Source organism: Aulonocara sp. 'chitande type north' Nkhata Bay, linkage group LG20, assembly GCF_057382095.1.
Source record: "Aulonocara sp. 'chitande type north' Nkhata Bay isolate Kocher_YH1m ecotype deep benthic linkage group LG20, A_spYH_male_GT1.1, whole genome shotgun sequence".
NCBI lineage: Eukaryota > Metazoa > Chordata > Actinopteri > Cichliformes > Cichlidae > Aulonocara > Aulonocara sp. 'chitande type north' Nkhata Bay.
The window spans coordinates 32,014,862-32,035,053 of NC_141363.1; the positions used below are offsets into that span (position 1 = coordinate 32,014,862).

At 43.1% G+C, this 20,192-nt stretch overlaps 1 protein-coding gene across 2 annotated transcripts in view; it reads left to right on the top strand.

The window, feature by feature from the left end:
• The first annotated feature begins 1,465 nt into the window (after positions 1 to 1,465).
• Positions 1,466 to 20,192, top strand: part of plxnd1 (plexin D1) — a 73,518-nt gene continuing 54,791 nt past the window's right edge. The window contains exons 1-4 of one of the 2 annotated variants that reach the window (XM_086276688.1): positions 1,466 to 2,852; positions 4,538 to 4,714; positions 11,071 to 11,202; positions 12,381 to 12,481. In XM_086276688.1, coding sequence (XP_086132814.1) covers positions 1,641 to 2,852; positions 4,538 to 4,714; positions 11,071 to 11,202; positions 12,381 to 12,481 — 1,622 coding nt within the window. In that variant the 5' untranslated portion in view covers positions 1,466 to 1,640. The remainder of the gene's footprint in view (positions 2,853 to 4,537; positions 4,715 to 11,070; positions 11,203 to 12,380; positions 12,482 to 20,192) is intronic. The other variant, XM_086276687.1, reaches the window with a different exon arrangement.

The window sequence follows — 20,192 nt, forward strand, 5'->3', positions numbered from 1 at the left end:
CACCCACACATGGAGCCTAATTCGGTTCAGTGTCGTTTTCTTGATTGAGCTGCACCAAACCGCAGCGGTCACGCCTCACTATGGATATTTGATGCTGACAGTTCTGCCCCAGACTGCGCCTTGTCCCTGCATCCCTGCCAGACCTCATTGTAGCCGCTGGCTCCCTACTCCCTGACGAAAGTCTGCACTTACATGCACGCGCACTGTGTCGACACTATTTGGCTCATTCATTGTGCTCTGCACTTGGGGGGTCATTATATTGCGCTTTATCGGAGCACTTTGCTCCTTTTCTACACTGCCAGATTTGATGCGCATGGCTGTGCGCCAAGGTAAACACGGAGCGCACTTATCTACCCAACTGAAAGCTGCAAGTAGAGATTGGGGGTTGGGGTGGGAGGGTGTGGAGAGAGAGTGGGTTTGTCCCCCAGAGGAGTACGCAGTAAATAGGCACAAGCGATTGCTCGCGATTTAGCATCAACTTTAATTATTTCATGTATTCAGAGATAACACTTTTCTCGGGCTCCCCTGCAAACTGATTTATGCAGCGTCTGACTCACTTGTTGTCTTTCCTCGACTAGGAGTCATTCATTTCTATTCAGAGATGTGAGCATATGCACACTCCGTCGAGAAAGCAAAAAAAAAAAAAGGGGGGGGGATGCTAACCATATTCGTGCATTTTTGAGTGGGGGCACATGTGTTGTGCTTGAATATTTATGAGGTAAAACGTGCAAAAGCAGTGTTGGATAGATGTGAATGTCAAAAACCGGAAAGGTGTGCTGATGTGCCCATCTGGTAGCACTTTCACGGTCTTTACCGTGCCGTATGTGCCCAAAACGAAACCCTCCGGATCTGCAGAACTAATCTGAGAGCCGAGGGACCGGGAAGCACAGGAGGTGGGCTTGTGACCCGCCATTAACCCCAAGATGAGCGGAACCACGCACGGGTGGAGACTCATCAAGTGGCTCACCTTGAAAGGAAGATGATCATTATGACTTCATATGGCACGACTTCACATTATGTCTTAAATAATAGTTATTGTACCTGAGTGATTGAAAGGAATCAGGATTTAATCAACGAACGAAGATCAATCACAGCTGACTGGGCTGACAGAGCGCTTTGATGGGACGTTCCATTAAGAGGGAGGCAGTGCCATTTTTCAGGGTTAATGAGTTAACGCCCCATGCTCGCAGCAAAGTCCATCTTTACTAATATTTGTAATCGAAGAATGCTTTGCTTATAAATAAATATACGTATATATTTTTAAATAACCAGCGCTGAAACCTGACTCAAAATAAGTTTGTCCTTTGTGCGGCGATGTCCAGAAAATGCACAACACCAAATCAGTTGGAACTATTTATTCCCTGTTGTCTATTCTGTCAAGATGATTAAAATATCACCCAGGCGGTGTGGCTCAGTGTGCCCCAGGAGAGTGACTGCTGAGCTGCACGATAGGCAGAGAGGGACAGAGGAGGCAGCCTGAAAAGGAAGCACGACTCGCTTATCGCGTCACTGTGGGTTTAGGCGTTGAGCAGGAAACAGTCTTTCCTCTCGGGTTGTCGCAGTAGGAACAAACACACATTTTTGTCTTTGCTCAATGCACCCCTCGGCACAGAACACGCGGAAGCCGGTCAGAAGGAAAAATGCCTCCTTCGATAGAGATAGCCGTCCTGCTTCTCGGCGTCCTGGCTTTGGAGACGCGCCGGAGTGCCAGCGCGCTGCACATCCAACAGGCTTTCGCGTCTCCAAATCAGACCAATAACTTCGTGGTGGATCCAGTGTCCAGAAAAGTCTACCTGGCTACCGTTAACACAATTTACCAGCTCAATGGGACCTTGACAGCTGAAGTGGAGAAGAGGACTGGACCGGTGGAGGACAACCTGTTGTGCCATGCGCCACAGCTTCCCCAGGCTCCCTGCGAGCATCCCAAATCCCTCACTGACAATTACAACAAGCTCCTGAAACTGGACCGGGAGCAAGGGATCGTGGTTGCGTGCGGATCTGTGTATCAAGGCTTCTGTGAGCTCAGAAAAATGGATAATATTTCAGAAATAGCGGTGGAGTTCCCACCCCAGGGTGAGAAGACTGTTTTCCCCAGCATGCTGAACATCGCTGCCAATCACCCGAACGCATCCACCGTGGGGCTCATCTTCAAAAGCCACGGGGGAAACACCCGGCTTCTGGTTGGGGCGACATACACAGGGGCTGGAACTCAGTTTTTCCCCAAAAACCACAGCAAAGAAGATCTGCGTTTTGAAAACACCCCGGAGATCGCCATCCGCTCCTTGAACATCAAGGATTTATCCAGACTTTTCACCTATGACATTAACCCTTCCGAGGATAATGTATTCAAGATCAAACAAGAGGTTAAAACCAAAAATAAACTAAGCTTCGTACACGCGTTCATCCAGAAGACTTACTCATATATTGCCTTCAATAATGATGCGAAAATGGGCCACAAGGAGAGCCAGCCCAACAGCATCCTCGCGAGGATATGCCTGGACACCGAGAACCCCCGAAAATCCACCGGGCCAGAGAGCAGGAAGCTCACTGAATCCTACATCCAGATGCCTTTACAGTGTGGATTTAACGGGAACTTTTACAACCGGGTGTTGTCCGTGTACCCCACGGAGATCCACGCAGGTGATGGGAAAAGCCCCGAGCCATACTTGTTTGGAGTGTTTTCTAAGGGAGACAGAAAGTCTGCACTTTGCGCTTTCAAGTTTGGAGACATCGAGGAGGGGATACGGCAAGGCCGCAGGAACTGCTCAAACTCTCCCAGCAGCGACGTTCAGGTGCTGGACAGTGTGATACAGGGCTCCGGTTCAGCCTGCATCCAGAAGGGAAACCTTGTGGTAAGGGCTTTGTACACATTTAATTAGGCAATATAAAAATACTTAATTTATGTAATTATTTTGATCTGATTTTAAGCTGCCATGTTAATGAAATATATACATTCTGTCAAATAAAACGCACTCTAAAACTTAGCATAAGCTTTGCTGAAAACGAAACTTATTTTACAGATCAGTTTATCCATTTCTTGACATGAAAGTGAGAAAAAAAAAATAAGTCAGCGTCACTGAGATATTTTCTGCATCATTATTTCATATGTTTTTATTTCTTTTCTCTTCGTTATACTGGGTGCCAAAACGTGCTCGTCCAATAAACCTGCTTGAGATTTATGAATCCTCTTGGCCATTACAGTTGTTCAGGCTGCAATAAGATTTACTCCCTCACGTCTGCTGCTACTCTCTGACAGTTTCCATTTATGCTTACGAACAATTATCCTCTTTAACCCTCAAACTGTTGACTCAAAGAAAGGATCTCCCATGTTAGGAGTAGAGGTGATAGCTGGAAAGACCCTCTAGAGCCACACTGAGGGTTGTGGGAAGGGTGAGACTAATCTCATATCCAGCAACTCTTCCCTTTTACCAAATGTGAGGATTGTAAGGGGTCAGTAGTTTACTATGTTTTCCAGTAAAACCCCAGACATTTTTATTTAGTGTGTGCTTCTGACTGAAGTTCAACTCTAAATTTAGCCCAATGTTTGACCGATAAATAGCTCCTCTGTTCCAAGCACGTGATCAAATATTATCACGTGTATTTTATTACAATCTTCCTACTCATACGTGTGTCCTCAAGGAAACTTTAGCATTGCAAAAGCGCTGTCTGATTCATGGTGCCTAACAATAACAAGCAATGAAAGCTTTCCACAGTTTCATAGGAATGCAGAGAAATTCCAGATTTTCATTGTGGTGGTTTTGACTGACAGAGTTGAGGTCAAAGGAGACTGTCTCGCCACCACTGTGCTGTCAGGTCAGAAAGTTGCCCTCCTTGCTGGCACTGCCTTGTTTGCCGTGGCCCCGGGGCCACTCCTCTCGTGACCAGTTTTTCTGAATACCATCTCCGGTCGCCCACAAACCCTTTTTGAGATGGACAACTGCTTAGTTCAAAGTGATTTGTGCCCTTTGTTTTTTCTCCTGCTGCAGTACAACCCACTTACCACTCATAGACTAAAGTTAGTCTTTCCTCATTTACATAGCCATGGCCGTTGAAATGTGATCTTTTTTGTAGTCGACAGTTTGAAGGCCAACACTGAGGGAAAGCCAGACACAATTTATGATAAGAGAGACGATGCCTCGAGCAGAAGGGCCCGTGGGAAAAGACTCTACAAATATCCAGTGTGCTTAATTTCTTTTTTTTTTCTTGTGTGCTCTAAAATATTCAGAGAATTCCCAATAGATCCTGGTGCTCATCCAAGCGCAGCACTAATGTTTTATCATTGCCCACTGAGGATTTGACAAAAGCAAAGTCTTACGAGTGTTGAAGACCCTTATAAGCCCATTTCAAGTATTCACTGAGATGTCTGAAAAGTGATTTAGCAGAATGAGCAACGCCAGTGTGATAGCTTCTATCAGCCCTTGCTTTCCACACGCCTCCTTTTGTGCCCAGCTCTCTCCTTCTTCTAATCTTCATGTCATGCTTCCATATGAAAGCTGATGAGAATTGATCTTTCTCTCTCACTCTGTTTGTATTCTAGTTGCAGCCCGAGCAGCTGGACTGCGGTGCAGCCCACCTGCAGCACCCACTGGCATTACAAAGACCCCTTAGGGCCATTCCTCTGCTTGAATACCCGGGTCTCAGTTCAGTCTCTGTGGACAACGTGCAAAACCACACCGTGGTTTTTCTGGGAACCAGTAATGGACGACTTCGTAAGGTGAGTCTCACACGCACATGAGCGTGCATACACTCTCAGTCCTTGTGATTGAGAACTTTCTAAACAAGCTTAACCTCAACCGCTGAATGGAGTTATTATTTTTAATGTAGTTGAGCCCCGAAGCTTGGAAAAACTCTAACATTACAAGGTATGTAGTGCTGCTGTGATGTGGCTGCCGATTCTTACAATAAACCAAACCTATGTGTGTGATGAAACACTTCGAGCCACCACAGGGCAAGCAGAAATGCCTCCTTTTAACTTGTAGATTTTCCCTGCATTGTCACCACCCAACCAACCCCCTCATTCCGCTGATCCATGAACCATCCCGAACCTTATGTAGTCCTAATCATGAGTTTTAATGTCTCTTAAACTATTGTCTGTGAGATCACAGTAAAGCTGTCTAACAGCGGTTGACGGCTTATGACTCATTTGCGACATGTGTTGGTGTGCAGTCTGAGCTATTAAACATCTGCAGAAGGTCCAGCTTGTGAAAACCTTTCCTGCCCAATTACCAGCATTCCTTAATTTTGTCTCAGCCACATTCCTCGTCACCCCTGACTGAGCTTCCTAAGCAGCGGATCTGCCTGCATATGCAACTAGCTGCACTTCAGCTGTCTGTGGAAACAACACAAGCTGACTCTGAAAGCTTTCTGACCCTATGGTTTTGCATTAGCCTAGTACCTTTCACAACATTAAACCCATTCTGCGGTCGGATGTTTTGTTTAGACCTGCTAAAAGAACTCCTTGTTTTCCTCCCCAGATGAAGGCACTGCTTTAGCCCCAGCTGAGCACGCAGTAATTGGTTTTTGGATGGTTTATAGCGGATGCGCCGCGTTGGTTGGCATGGTGTAAGCAGTGGTGTGTATGAGCGTGTTTGTGTACGTCTGTTTGCTAGATTGCAGGTCTGACTGTGTTTTTAGGTGTTTGACTTTGTCTGCAAGCCAATGTGACTGGTATAGTGATTCCATGTGTTTACTCAGATGAATGCATACCCTGTGATTACGTGTTACGTGTGTGTGTCGACCTTGTTGTATAGGGTGTGCAGTATTTTGGTGACCTTGGGAAACAACATGCTTTGTGCTTTTATCTTTATGTCTTTCACTGTTTGCCTATGTGTGTGTGTGTGTGTGTGTGTGTGTGTGTGTGTGTGTGTGTGTGTGTGTGTGTGTGTGTGTGTGTGTGGTAGTGTCTGTGAGTGTGTGTGCCCTCAGGATAGAGCTGTTACAGAGGTTAATGGTGCTGTTAGTGTGTGTAATGTGATTCTGACTGTGAGTTTGGCTCAGACTAAACACAGGGGAACAGTGGTTGAGATTAAGTTAGGCCTCTTTTACTGTCTTTGAGAGAGCCCTCAGTGAAGTAATTTGTAATTACATGCATTTTTTAATGAAGTCTCTCCCTCCCCATTACAGCTGACTTCCATTTTCTGCTTCTCGCAGTGTCCGCTTTTTTTATCTCGCTCCCTCTCGCTCCAATTTTACTCCCTCAGTGGGTCCACCCCTCCACTTCTCAGTTCATCGCTTCGCCATCCCCTCTTTCTCAGCTCCTCTTTTACTCCATCTCAAATATAAAAGGCCCTTTGATTCATTTTCCAAACAAACAGACTTTATCTCTTTCTCTTTCTTCTTTCTGTCGCTCCTGCCCCACCTCTATCAATCTTTATTCTCTCTCCTTTACACCCAGGTACACATTCAAACACACACAGAGAGACACACACGTGCACAGACAGAGACAGAGAGAGAGAAAGAATGAGTGCACAGCAGCTGAGCACTTCTTGGTTGAATAGGGTCTTTCATCTGCATGAAGATAGACGGAGAATAGAGTCAGAGCGACCTGCCAGTACAGCAGGTGTTTTGTTGGCTGACCTGGTGGCTCACTGTGCCACAGCTCTCTTCACGTCTCCTCCTCTCTGCACCTATTGTGCTCCCTGTCCAGGTGTGTGGGCTGCTGTTTACTTACTCCTCGCTGTGTCACTCTGCTTATGTGTTTGTAGTCACTGGGGTGTGAGGTGAGGACATAGCACAGCTGCTTACTATCACTAAAAAGCAGGCGAGCTTGTGCGAGCAGATGGGTAGGTGGTGTTATAAAAAAAAACCTGACAGTGATTCTTGCAGGTTGAGATAATGCCTTTCATCACAGGTTAAGCCAATGGTTTACTTAGCTCCTGTCTGCGCTGGTTTAACATTAACCAGCACGTCTAAGTGGGTGGTAATGGTTTTGTCCTATATAAATGTGTGCTCCTGTGCACATGACAGTGTTTTGTTGTGTTCAGTGGATGGAGAAGTGATACAACCCGTGCTTGTCACCAGATGCTGATCAGTTTGCCACTTCCTCAGGGTGCCAGGATCTCTCCATTGAAGGGAGGCCCGACAAATCGCAGAAATAAGAGTTTTCACTGTCGGCGTGACAGGAAGTCTCACTCAGCACAGTTTGTTTTTCTGCACAGCTTTGTGTGTGTGTGTGTCTGTGTGTGCATATGTTTGTGCGTACGTGCTTTATGATCTTGACCTGCAGGACGGTCAGTGTGCAGATAAATCACTGCTCAGTGGAACGAGATTAGGCACACTGCTTGAACAAAGAGCACCTGAAATGTATTTGTGAAGGTGGAAACATGAAAAATATTTGAAGTAAAAGGCAGGAACTAAAATCACTTTACTAAATCTGGCAGTCATTGCTTATACATACATGCATGAATTTAATTAAGACTGAGAGTTTTGGTTACTCTCTTGTGTATCCACGTTAGCTTTGGGGGAGGGAAAGTATCCAGACAAAAGAATTTAATCTGTCATGTTGGCCTTTTAAAAGGGAAGGAGTGAGGCAGCTCAGACAAAAATTAATTTAATCTTTGTCTGGATATTTTTTCTTGATAACATATGCAGCACAGTAACAGCTACAGCATTCTAAGCACCCAAGCACCAGTCCAATCACCCCTCATATAACCTCCTACTGAGTAATTGAGATACAGTCGTGGCAAAAAAAAAAAAGGAGCTTGTCAAAGGAGCTTGCAAAGAAAAGCGTCTGGACTTCTTTAAGTTGCTTGAAGACATTTCACCTCTCATCCGAGAAGCTTCTTCAGTTCTAAGGTCAAATGGTGGAGAGTCCCAGATATAAACCTAGTCGGAGTAACCCCCCACAGAGGGACAAAAGGACCCCCTGATGATCCTCTAATCGCCTGAGCCAAGGTGGGAAACTGGGCATGGGTCCCAATCAGCCAGAGTTTCGGGTGAGTTCATTGTGAAACCTGGCCCCACCTTATCATGCGAATTCCTGAGGTCAGATGGCCCAGGATGTGAGTGGGCGTTAAGGCGTCTGGGAAGGGATCTCAGAACTGGGATCTCAGGTGTGTGTTAACATAATGCCAAGGAGGAAAGACATCAGCAATGTGCCCAGCTATCTGGGACAGGTTCTAAGCTCATGTGAAATCCACTGGTTCAAGTCCATCCAGTCTAGAGTGAGAACAATTATTCACAAGACAGTTGCCAATCTTGTCAGGAGTGGATGTTACCCATTCAATGCTAAGAGAGGTAGCAAAAAAGAACTCAAATGCTACATCTCAGATCTGCAGGTCTATACGTTAATATGTTAAAATTCTTGATGGTACAGTTAGAAAAACACTGAACAAGTATGACTTATTTGGAAGGATTGCCTAGAGAAGGCTATTCTCTCTCTAAAAAAAAAAACATGGCAGTTTAGTATTGAAAAATTACATCTGAACAAACAACAAGACTTGCTGAACAATGCCCTTTGGGGACCAGAATGGACATGTTTGGCCATAATGAACAGTGCCATGTTTGGAGAAACCTAAACAGCATATCAGCACAAACACCTCATACCAGTTGTGGCGGTGATGATGTGTTTTGCAACCACAGGACTTGGGCATCTTGAGTAAACCATGAACTCCTTTTTATATCAAAATATTCTGGAGTTAAATGTGAGGCCATCTGTCCAACAGCCAGAGCTTGGCCCAAACTGGTTCATGCAACAGGACAGTGATCCCTAACATGACAGCAAATGTAAGGCAAGGCAAGGCAAGGCAAGTTTATTTGTATAGCACAATTCAACAACAAGGTGATTCAAAGTGCTTTACAGAGACATTAGAAACAAAAACAAATAAAAAGCATGATTTAAAATTGATTAAAACAAGCAAACAAACAAACTAATTAACAAACAAACAAAACAGTATATAAAATCAAAACAGATAAAATCAGAACAATAGATAAGATGTACAACAGAATGGTAAAAAAGAAAAGAATCAAGATGTTGCAATGGGCAAGAAAAAGTGCAGATCTCAGCTTGACTGAAACACTGTGGGGGGACCTCAAAAAAGCTGTGTGTATATGAGCAAAAGAAAAATGGGTCAGATTCCTCCACAATGATGTGACAGCCCGATAAAGTCATACAGAAACAATTTTTTTTCAGTTATACCTCCTAAACGTTTGTCTACAAGCTACAGAATCGTGGGGTGTGCTTCATTTTCACACTCTGCAACTTTTCGTTTCGTTTTTTAAATAAATAATAAAACCACAGAATCTGTTTGTTATTTTACACCTGAGGTAAGGTAAGATTTTTTTTTAAGCTACCAAGGACAGGATATTTTTTTTGTCCCAATATAAAAACCTTAGAAATAATAGAAGGTGTACTTTCTTCTTATTACTGCAGCGGGCTTCACTATGCCCATTCTAGTCATGGGTGAAAAGATTTTGAGGCACAGTTCGATACTTAATTCAGTTCTGATTAAATATTATAGCCTGCTATATGGGTCTCTCATTTAGTCCTGACCCAGATGTAGCCAATCTGAATCTCATCCTCCCACTCACCCACTTCCTCATCCACTATGTCACTATGTTTTGGCCCTGCCGTGTCTCAACTTCCAATCCCACTCAAATACAATGTACCCTTGTTCATTCATCCATTCATTGTAGGTTTAAACAAACTGTCCCAGGTTTATTCCCTTACGTGACTCACTGGTCGTATTGGGGGAGCTACCTTAAAAGCATGAAGAAGTTGAACTACACTAAATCTACCTTAGGAAAAAATCTAATTTGGCCAATTAGCTCAGACTACATTATAAGAAAGAAACTGGCACTGGGCATGTGATACCACATTTTATTACAAAAAGTATAAAAGGATAAGTTCAGGATAAGTAAGGGTAGAGTAAAAACTGTCCACTTATTCACAGGTCAAACATGACAAAAAATGTTTTTGTAGCAGAAACCAAAATCCAGGTGGGGCACTGAGTCTGGCAGGATCTTTGATTATGTATAGTATAGTGAAGGTTAGTTTTACAAACTTATATTCAAAACATAAAATGTCATAGCCAAGTATTCCAGGAAGCTGTAGGTCAACTTAATACTTGCCTTAAAAAACAACCATCCATCCAGGCAGAATTTATTTACGCTGTAAACCACTTTGGATCATTTGACTGGCCAAAAGGGTTTGATTATTGTGGAGAAGCAGCGGTCCAAAGTTTTACCGCTGTATAGTGTTTTTGAAAGACTATACACCAATGAATGTAGCTGAACTACCAGCAAGCTATGATTCCTGAACTTAAACTAGTTTAATTGCATGTAGTGCCTTCATGTCACTCTTCACCTCCAGCGCTGCTCACTGACTCTTCATCTGTGTTGAATTTATCTGCACACAGAAATGAACATGGGTGTCAGTTACGGTTAATATCTGTGTCCTGTGAGCGTCACAGTTTCCCATATAAACATTATTTTACATTTACATATTATATTATTTGATATTGTATACAAGTATGGCTTCTGGAAACACATTTTAAAGATACGAATCACCACACAAAAAGTCCAGAGTTCCAGTGTCCTCCCTTTTTACCACAGTAAACTTACCATCTAACAATAGACAGTCATTGTGGCTGCTTATTTTACTGCACCAGCTGCTGATTTAGATTTCATATTTTCAGTTGGACCGCTGGCAGACAAAAATTGTAGACTGCCAAATCATCTGACATTACACAAACAATAAGACACCAAAAATATGGTGCAATAAAAATCACACAATCAAGGTTGTCTGTACATCTCGGTGCTTGCTACAGGTGGGCGTAGTCTCCAAGGAGTGATCACGATGTAAAAGTTTTGTTTGTGTATCTCTTGCCAAACACAGACGTGGGAAAAAACCTGCTTCTTCTGTGGTATTGCTGAGCAAATGACTCGATCTGCTCAATCAACTGAAAAGTAATGTGGTTGCACTGAGCAGTTGTGAACATATGAGAAACTCTTCTGCATGAATGTGAACCAAGAAATTGGCGCTCAACGTCTTTTTTTCTTTTTTTTTAATTGCACCACTTTGCATGTGGTTCCAACTCTGCAATTCAACATGTGCGTCTCTCTTTTTCACAGCTGACTCTGCTACCGAACATGACCACAGCCAATCAGTGGATGCTGAAGCTGCGAGCCAACGAAGCAGTACACCACATCATGACCTTCGATCCCAACGACAGCAACTTTCTTTATGTCATGACCTCTCATCATGTAAGGTTATACCCGCTGGCATATCAGCACGTAGCGCGACCATGATAACCACAATGAGACCTCATGAATGTCACGTCATGTACATCCTCCTTAAGTTCACTTAACAGAACACTACCATATTTGTGGTTAAGGCAGACATGCATGCAGACCTACATTAAGCTTTCAGACCTGCATTTCAAAGCCAATTTGTTTGATAACAGTTGGGCTTAGGGCGGGATATGGCTGCACCTCTGGCCTTTATGGTTTCTGCACAGTGACAGTGCATCAGTTTGTTAGCTGTCTGTGCTGCTATTAAATCTCTGTGCTTCCTGTCACAGAAACAAAGTTTAACGTGCACACAGAAAATATGCTACAGCTCCTTTTTAGACTCTGACAAAACTGCTGCATGACATTTTTTAGGTAACATTTGCTGTGACATTGTTAAGATTTAAATTAAATTTGGCACTATTATTGGCTGGCATTTATTTTAGCTGTAACCTTTAAACGGATTTACATTCTGAGACCGGCATTCACTTCCTAGGTTCAAACTGCCTATCTGTGTTTACCTACAGCGTATTCGTATTTGTTTGCACTGCAAATAGACAAAGCAGCAAAAAAAGAAGAAAAAAAGGTGGTTGTTAGCCTTAAGAAACTTAAGGAGATGTACACTGCACGTAGGAGTTTACAAATGTGTAATTACATTATCTGAGATTTTTTTATCTGCTTCATTGTAAGCGGATGTCGGTGAAATATATCTGCATTTGGAAAACGACAAGATCAAATGTCTTTGTAGGAGTTATTCAGGAAAGACTGTCTGCAGTTATTATACATTAATAAACACTTTAGATGTCATGATGTGTTTACTGAAAAATTTCATGACATTTATTCATTTCTTTCTGCTGTCAATAAGTGTTGAATGATGACATGCAAAAGTTATGTGTGAGCCTGTAAGCTGGTTTTCATTGTGGGCTTATTATATTATATTCATTTCGTCTGGGTGGTAGTTTAAATCCTAGAGACTCGAAATTGCAGTGATACTCTTACACTGTAGCAGATTATCAAAATTCTTGAGGAGGATCATTCTTAAGTTCTCTTAACAGCCGTCAGCATCTTGGTAACAAAATCACTTGTTTTCCACTTTTTGGCCGCCCTTGAAGATGATTGTGTGCTCATGTTTGCTTCTGTGCATTGATGTGCAGATGCTGAGAGTAAAAGTGGCAGATTGTGATCAGTGGAAGAGCTGCAGTGACTGTTTGGGAGCAGGTGACGCCCATTGTGGTTGGTGCACACTGGAGAATAGGTAAGAACCACAGCACATACACACATGCACGTACGCACACAAACGCACAAAGACGCAGTCTCTCCTTCTGTTTCTTTAACTGTCATCCTCAGACTTGTTTGTCTGACCCTCCCAGCCTCTCCTTTGGTGCCAGTTAAGCATAATTCAATCAAATTATCAGACGCTCGGTTTCGCGGACACACATGCCACATGCTTTTTGACGTAAAGCAAAAATCTCTGCTTTGAAAAAGAGGTCAGCTGTTTATATGAAAGGCGCATCGATTCCAGAATAGACTGATGGCACAGAGCAATAACGATCGTTGGTCGTTTTATTACTTGAAGCATTTGCATGAATCAAACCCACTGAGGCTTGTTTGCTTATTTTCATCATTTTCGTTTTCAGTTTCAAAATGTCGCCCAGCTGAATGAGCAGTGGCAGAAACCGAGTGTGTTTTGGGGTTGGAAGAGTGTTGTTGGATTGAGCAGAATTGATTTGCTTTTCATTAGGCCGCAGACTCGAGAGTAACATCATTGTTTGGAGCGCTCCCCTGGTTCTTTAGTTGTTTGGGGAGGGAGTGACAGGCTGGGAGCGCCCAGCGAGGAGTGACTTGGCTGAAGTGTAACTGTGAGCGAGTGAGAGTACACTGTGATTAATGTGGTTCTGTCAGGACTGGCTCTCTGGCCGTGCATTCACTGGCTTCCAGGGAGAATATGTGTTGTGTCGAGCTGTGTTTGTGTGCCGGTTGTTTGTCTGCGTGCGAGTTGCTTGGTGATTAAAGCAGATCAGACGAGATAGTGAATTTTGTGATGAGCTGTGCCGCGGCTCTGGAGGCTCTTGCATTGCCAGGGGCCATTCAGAGCTGGAAGAGTGGAACTGATGAGTGTTATGTGTTTATGTGTATGTGGTCAGACTGTCTCACTGTCATCTCCCCGTCTCCTCTCCTTATTTATCTATCTGTCGTCTCTTTATCCCAGTCCCTTTCTCGCTTGGCTGCATTTTTTTACCCTTGTGATTCTCGCTGTCTTCTGCTTGGGTTTTTTTTTTCCCTTTTCCTGCCCTCGTATTTTCCAGTAGCTTTTGAGAATTTAGCCATCCCTCTCTAAACCTCCCTCTAGTCCTTGTCTTCTCCTCTCCCAGTGCCCTTGTCCTCTTCTCTATCCCTCTACAAAGGAGCGTTGATTGTGATGATGGTGGTGGGAGGGAGAGCGCACACTGGTTCTTTTGACAAGGAAATGTCAAAGTGTGTAAGCCTGTGTGTAAGTGTCAGAGTGTGTGACGCTGTCTGGCTAACGGAGACCAGGGAGCTGATGTCATGAGTGTGTGCATGTTTTTGATGCACTGTTTGGCCAGTCGTACTGGCCGCTGGGTTGGCGCTGTGGCCCCAGAGCCCAGGGGATCAGGGGGTTGATGTGTGGGGGTGGATGGTTTCCTCTATCACCTCACTGTCTCATTCAACTACAGACACTGAGGATGGTGGGGGGAGTCAAGATCTCACAATCTGTGAAGCCACCACTGTCTCTGTGGGTGCCTGCTCGATTTTACGCATGGCGCTGACGTCTCTCTGCACGTCCGCGTATAGAGTGAGCATGAAAACATATCTGTTCGCTTGTTGGATGCTCCATTGTTGTCTGAAGAAGAGAGCTAGTTCCTCCACCAGAGATAAAGCTCGGTCCTTGATCACTCTTTTCATGCTGGTGCTGGTCTAATCTACCACATGTCACAAGAAAGCACTTAAATATCTTTATTTGAATCAAATTATGCATCACACGCAGTCTTTGCTGTTCACAAATTATCATGCTTATCTGCATGTGCTTATCTCACAGCGACTTTTGTGTGTCTGCCTGTATGTGTCTGTGTCTGTTTGTGCATTTAGAAGCTCATATGTTCTCCTGCTGTTTAACAGTCTCACTGACGTTCAGACACTTAGGAGGTGATGAGTTTTCTCAGGTCATATTTTAGCTGCATATGTTGGCTCTGTTTATTTTAAGGAGCTGTTTGAAAAGCTTTTAAAGTTAGCGGGCTGCAGTGGGGCTGATGATGAGTGCGTGCGTGTGTACCTGTTGTATGTTTATTTGGTCTTCCAGACTGTTAGAGAAAAGAAAAGTACTTTGAATTAATTTCTTCTCACTGTTGCTCTTGATCAAGTAGGTGTTTGAATTAGCAGGTTATGTACTGTTTGCATCCATTTTAAGAAAGAATAAAAAGATACAATCTGAGCAACTTGGTGCATTTTAGAAGCCAATTGTTTCAGCTCACATGCTGCTTTGCTGATGATCACTTGAGACTGCGAGTCTGTACGTTTCCTGGATGCATGCTTCATTTCATACCAACTGGTATTTATGAGCTATTCAGTACTTAAAGATACAATCTTGAGTTTACTGGATAAAATAAACAAGGAAGATGCCAGATGTGATCTTAGACAGAGAAGAGGATGAAGAACTAAGTTATCAGCTAAGATGTACAAGTTTGCTTAGAAAAATGAATCCATAAAAGATTGGTACAGATACGGTCTTATAGGTCTCATAATCAGGTAAATATAATCTCAAATGAGCAACACAGGATATGTCACACAGCGTCACTTTTTATTTAACAAAAACTAAAAGAAATGCAGAAGCAGTGTGTGAAAAATGAAATGCTCTTAAATATACCGGAAGTAATTCTTTTTGGTGTGACTTAATCACTCTCTCACATTGTTGTGGAGCAATTTGGGCCTTCTCGTCTTTACATCGTTGCTTCAGTTCATTCAATCAATCAATCTTTATTTATAAAGCACTTTTCATACAGAGAAAATGTAGCACAAAGTGCTTTACATAGTTAAAAGCAGCCCACCCCACCCTCCAACTCACTCCCCACACTCTCAATACACATATATCCCCCCACCCACACACACATACACACACGCGCACACTTAAAGAGTAAAAATTGGGCTGGGCTCGCATGAGCCAAGTGAGGAAACACTATAACAGGGAGCCGTCTGCACCGGGAGCCGGTCACAGACCGCAGCCTCCAGGCTGGGCACACAGCAGGAGGGAGGCAAAGGAGCCCCCCAGCCAGGCTGAGAGGACCCCAGAGACCCAGCAGCCACGGTCAATAACAGCCCCGGTGCAGAGAGCGCCCTCCGAGGAAACACTGGAGATATGACGCAATACAATATATATAGGGTAAAATGATAAAATAAATAAGAACAGGATACAATATAAATATAAATAGAATAAGAAGATTAAAAAATGAATAAGAATAAAATCAAACAAATATTAGGTAAATCCTAAATTAATAATAGAATAACAGGATAGAATAAATAAGCATAAAATAAATAAACGCTAAGTAAAAGCTAAATTAAAAAGGTGGGTCTTGAGCCTGTTCTTGAAAACATGTACGTTCTCTGCGGCCCTGAGCTCCTCCGGCAGGCTGTTCCACAGACGAGGACCATACCACTGAAACGCTGCCTCTCCGTGAGTATGTGTCCTGACTTTAGGGACAATCAAAAGGCCAGTACCAGAGGACCTCAGGGTCCGCGAGGGTTCGTATGGTAAAAGCAGATCTGAGAGATAGGAAGGCCCAAGACCATTAAGACATTTAAAAACCAATAAAAGAACTTTAAAATCGATCCTGAAACACACGGGGAGCCAGTGCAGCGATTCTAAAACCGGTGTAATGTGGGCCCGCCCTCTGGTCTTCGTCAGCACACGAGCTGCCGAGTTTTGCAAGAGTTGTAAAGTTGAAATATTCTTCTTAGGAAGACCAGAGAGCAGGGCATTACAGTAATCAATGCGACTGGTAATAAAAGCATGCATCAGCATCTCCGTGTTGGCCCGAGAGAGAATAGGGCGGACTCTGGCTATATTTTTTAGATGATAAAATCCAATTTTAGTTACATGTTTAATATGTGGGATAAAACCAAGCTCAGAGTCAAAAATAACACCCAGGTTTTTCACTTGTAGCGAAGGACATAGTGAAAATGCCTCTAATTTAGACAAGAGTTTCTCTCTCTGAGCCTCAGGACCGACAATTAAAACTTCAGTTTTGTCCTGGTTAAGTTGTAAAAAGTTTTCTGCCATCCAAGATCTTATATCCAAGATACAGTTAAAGAGGGCATCCATTTGTCTGGTGTCATCAGGAGACACGGAGATGTACAGCTGCGTGTCATCAGCGTAACTGTGGAAGTTCACTCCATGCCTCCTGATGACACCGCCGAGAGGGAGCATATACAAATTAAAAAGTACAGGGCCTAGAACCGACCCTTGAGGCACACCACATGTCATTTTATGGATCTTAGAGGAGCATGTATCCATACTCACCATAAAAGTTCTGTCAGAGAGATAGGAAGTGAACCAGCTGTGTACAGCACCAGAGAGGCCCACCATGTGTTTCAGTCTGTTTAAAAGAATAGCGTGGTCTACTGTATCAAAGGCTGCGCTTAGATCCAGTAGCACCAGGACTGAGAGCTTTTGGGAGTCCCAGTTACATCTAAGATCATTTAAAACCTTTAGGAGAGCCGTCTCTGTGCTGTGGTTCACCCTTGAGGTTCATCAGTGCACAGCTTTCATAAGGTCTGGATTTTGACAGAGCCATTGCAACACCTTGATTCTTTGCTTTGTCAGCCGTTCTGCTGTAGATTCGCTGCTGTGCTCGGGATCATTGTGCTGTTGCGTGACCTAATTTGGGCCAACTTTTAGCTGTCAAACAGGTGGCCTCACTTTTGACTCTATAATATGTTGGTATACATAGGAGTTCATAGTTGACTTAATGACTGCAAGGTGCCCAGGTCGTGTAGCTGCAAAATAAATCATCACCCCTCCACCACCATGCTTGACAGCTGGTATGAGGTGTTTTTGCTGATATCCTGTGTTTGGTTTTCTCCATATGTGGCACCGTCCGCTAATATGGCCAAACAGTGATCTAACCCTTCCCAGACTGATAAGCAACAGCAGTTGCTTATTTAAAGACATTGTTTTCCTCCTTGGCATTGGCAACTGAGTGCTTCACACCAGTAAATTGCCAAAACATTTGCTTTCATAGAGTTGCTCACACTTGCTGATGATCAGTTAAATCGAGTGTATTTGATTAGCAGCAACTGCTCCCTACCCTCTGAATTCCTGTAGAAGCAGTGATGGTGTACTTTTCACGCACCATTTCTGCATTTTGTCTGAATTTTTATTCAATAAATAAAGACATGGTGTAATATGTGACGTGTTGCTGGTCATGATGGAGTTTCATCTTATCATGACCACATCTGCTAATCAGTTTGAAGCAGCAGACAAATAAAGTGCTAAAAATAGCTGTCTCAGTCGAAATGAATTCTACAAAACCCAAGCAATCAAACAAAATACAAACATTGGTTTCATAAAGTTACTATAATTGGTGAAACTATCTGTAAGCATTTTTATTTTAATTGCTGAAGTCAGGCATTTTAAAATGGAAATCTGGGGATTGATTCGCTTCGAGAGCCAGCCTCAAGTGGCTACTGATGGAAATGCACAAGAGGTACTCAAGCCTCAGATTAATTTTTCAGCCCTGGAGGTTTGCACTTGATAATGACCCAAATGGAAGTTGTTTTATTTCATAATCTCAACATATATGAATGATTACTGGCAACTATAGGTTTGCAATAATAATTTCAAAGACATGATGGGAGCATCACACCTCAGTCCCTTTGGAGTTTTGACTGAAGAGAGTATTGACTATTGAGTAAAATGCTATCATGCTAACATTTCCACAGTGACTTGCTTATATTTGGCAAGTCATTGATGTTAATACAATTATTAAAAAACTATCTTTTATATGTGTGTTATGAATGTGTGTTATTAAGAGTCCTTATCTGAGGACATACTCGTTAGAATATTTGATACTAGACCAAATTCATGAACTGAAAAACAGAGAAGTGTTTATTTTCCTTAAAGGAAGTTAAAAAACAGATCACAACCTCTGGCTTGTAAAGCCCTTTATTTCTATTTTTAGTTGAGCAGCTGACCTCAGGCCCCTCTGAGTCCCTCTGTGCTGCTGGGACTGACAATGTGGACACTGACTTTCTCGGACACAAACACTCACGCTTACAGCCGCGCAGGCACAAAAAGACACACTTTATTTTAAAACAACTGTGAAAGTATAGAAGGGAAGTGGGACGTGCCAAACTCATTATGTACCGTGTTAGGTCATTGCTAGATGGGGCCTCTTCTTTTTCTCCTTACTCTGAGGTCACTTTGTCCTTTCAGTCTGCACTGCAGATGAACTGAGCTCTGTGCCAATGGTGAAGTTCATTAGTGAAGCAGAAGTCAGGGTGTGAGGCCACCTTGCTTGTTGGGTGCCCTTTTACAATTCTTATGTCCCAGGCATTCATTATACTCGCAGATTGCGCACATACACACAACTGTATGTATGGTACTGCTGACCATGTGTCCAGCGTTCATATTCCTAGATGCACTGTTGGTCCAAACAGACTAAGAATCAGACTGGTAGTTTTGTCATTCTGCTATCTGTAACTGTGCCTGTGGGATGGGTTACCATAGCAATGCATATGACCTAAGGTCAAGTAGTCTCTTGTGTCGAGCCAGCCAAACTGACAGCCAAAGTCTGAATGTGACATTAGGAGACCAGAGCACCTCATAAATCTGCAGCAAGCAGACCATGAAACCCAGTGGAGAGAATTCGTCAACTCCAGGAATGAAATGAAAACACAAACTCACCTCACAAAGAATATAAAGTTGACCTTGAACAGGGGTGTCAAACATGGTTTCATCAAGGTTCACAATCGGTAATGGGAATCACTTTAACAGTCATACATGGTTTATTTATATGCAGTTTTTAATCAAAAATGCATGTCCCATATAGTCCTCACGCCTAAAATTTGAAAAGCCCTCAGCCAGTCAGCTTAAATGTTGTTTGACCTTCAGACCATTTAGTCAAGCAAAATTATTCTGTTCCTTGTGCAGTTCTACAAGGCTACCATATAACCTATTCACAAGAACCAATTTCACAGAACTGAATCAAAATGATGACGCAAACGCCTCATAGCCAGGCTTCTCTTTACCCTCGAGGTTTCTCTGTAGGTAGGACCCAAATATAGACCAGAGGCAGTCTGAACCTACAAAAGACAAGCTTTATCTAAAGATGAAAACAACTCACAGAAATGAGTTGACTTCTGCAGGGCACTGACTAAAAAAAAATCATGAATCTAGTAGAACACAAAGACTTTGGGGAGCAACAGTGGGACAAATAAAAAGGGAGAGACATGACTATTTGCACGCACAGCTGACTGGACGCAGGTGAAACTCCCGAGGGTGTGGTGGGTAGTCACAAAGAAGGGAAACCAGATGCAGGTGCAGACAGGACAAAAGGAGAAACAACCATCAGAAGTAGGAAGATAAAGATACATAGAAAAGCCACTGAACTGAAACTACAACAAAAAGCATAGTACCATGACACCTACTGTTCAGGGCAACATTTTTTGAGAACCTAGTGATGTGCAGGCCGAAATTTTTTTTTTTTTTTTTTTAAAAAGGACCAGATTAGACTTGTAGGCGCTGAGTTTGACACATACGACCTTGAAGTTCTGGATTCACAAACCCATATGGCTGTCTTGTGGTCTAGATTACCAGCTGCAGGAATGATAAGCAGTTATTTTATCATAATCTGATACTGGACGAGCAAAGCAACATGTGCATGGCCTTGAAGTTTAGGCCATACAGAACATGTTGAAGCTCTTCTTCCTGTAATCTAATCTCAACAGATTCA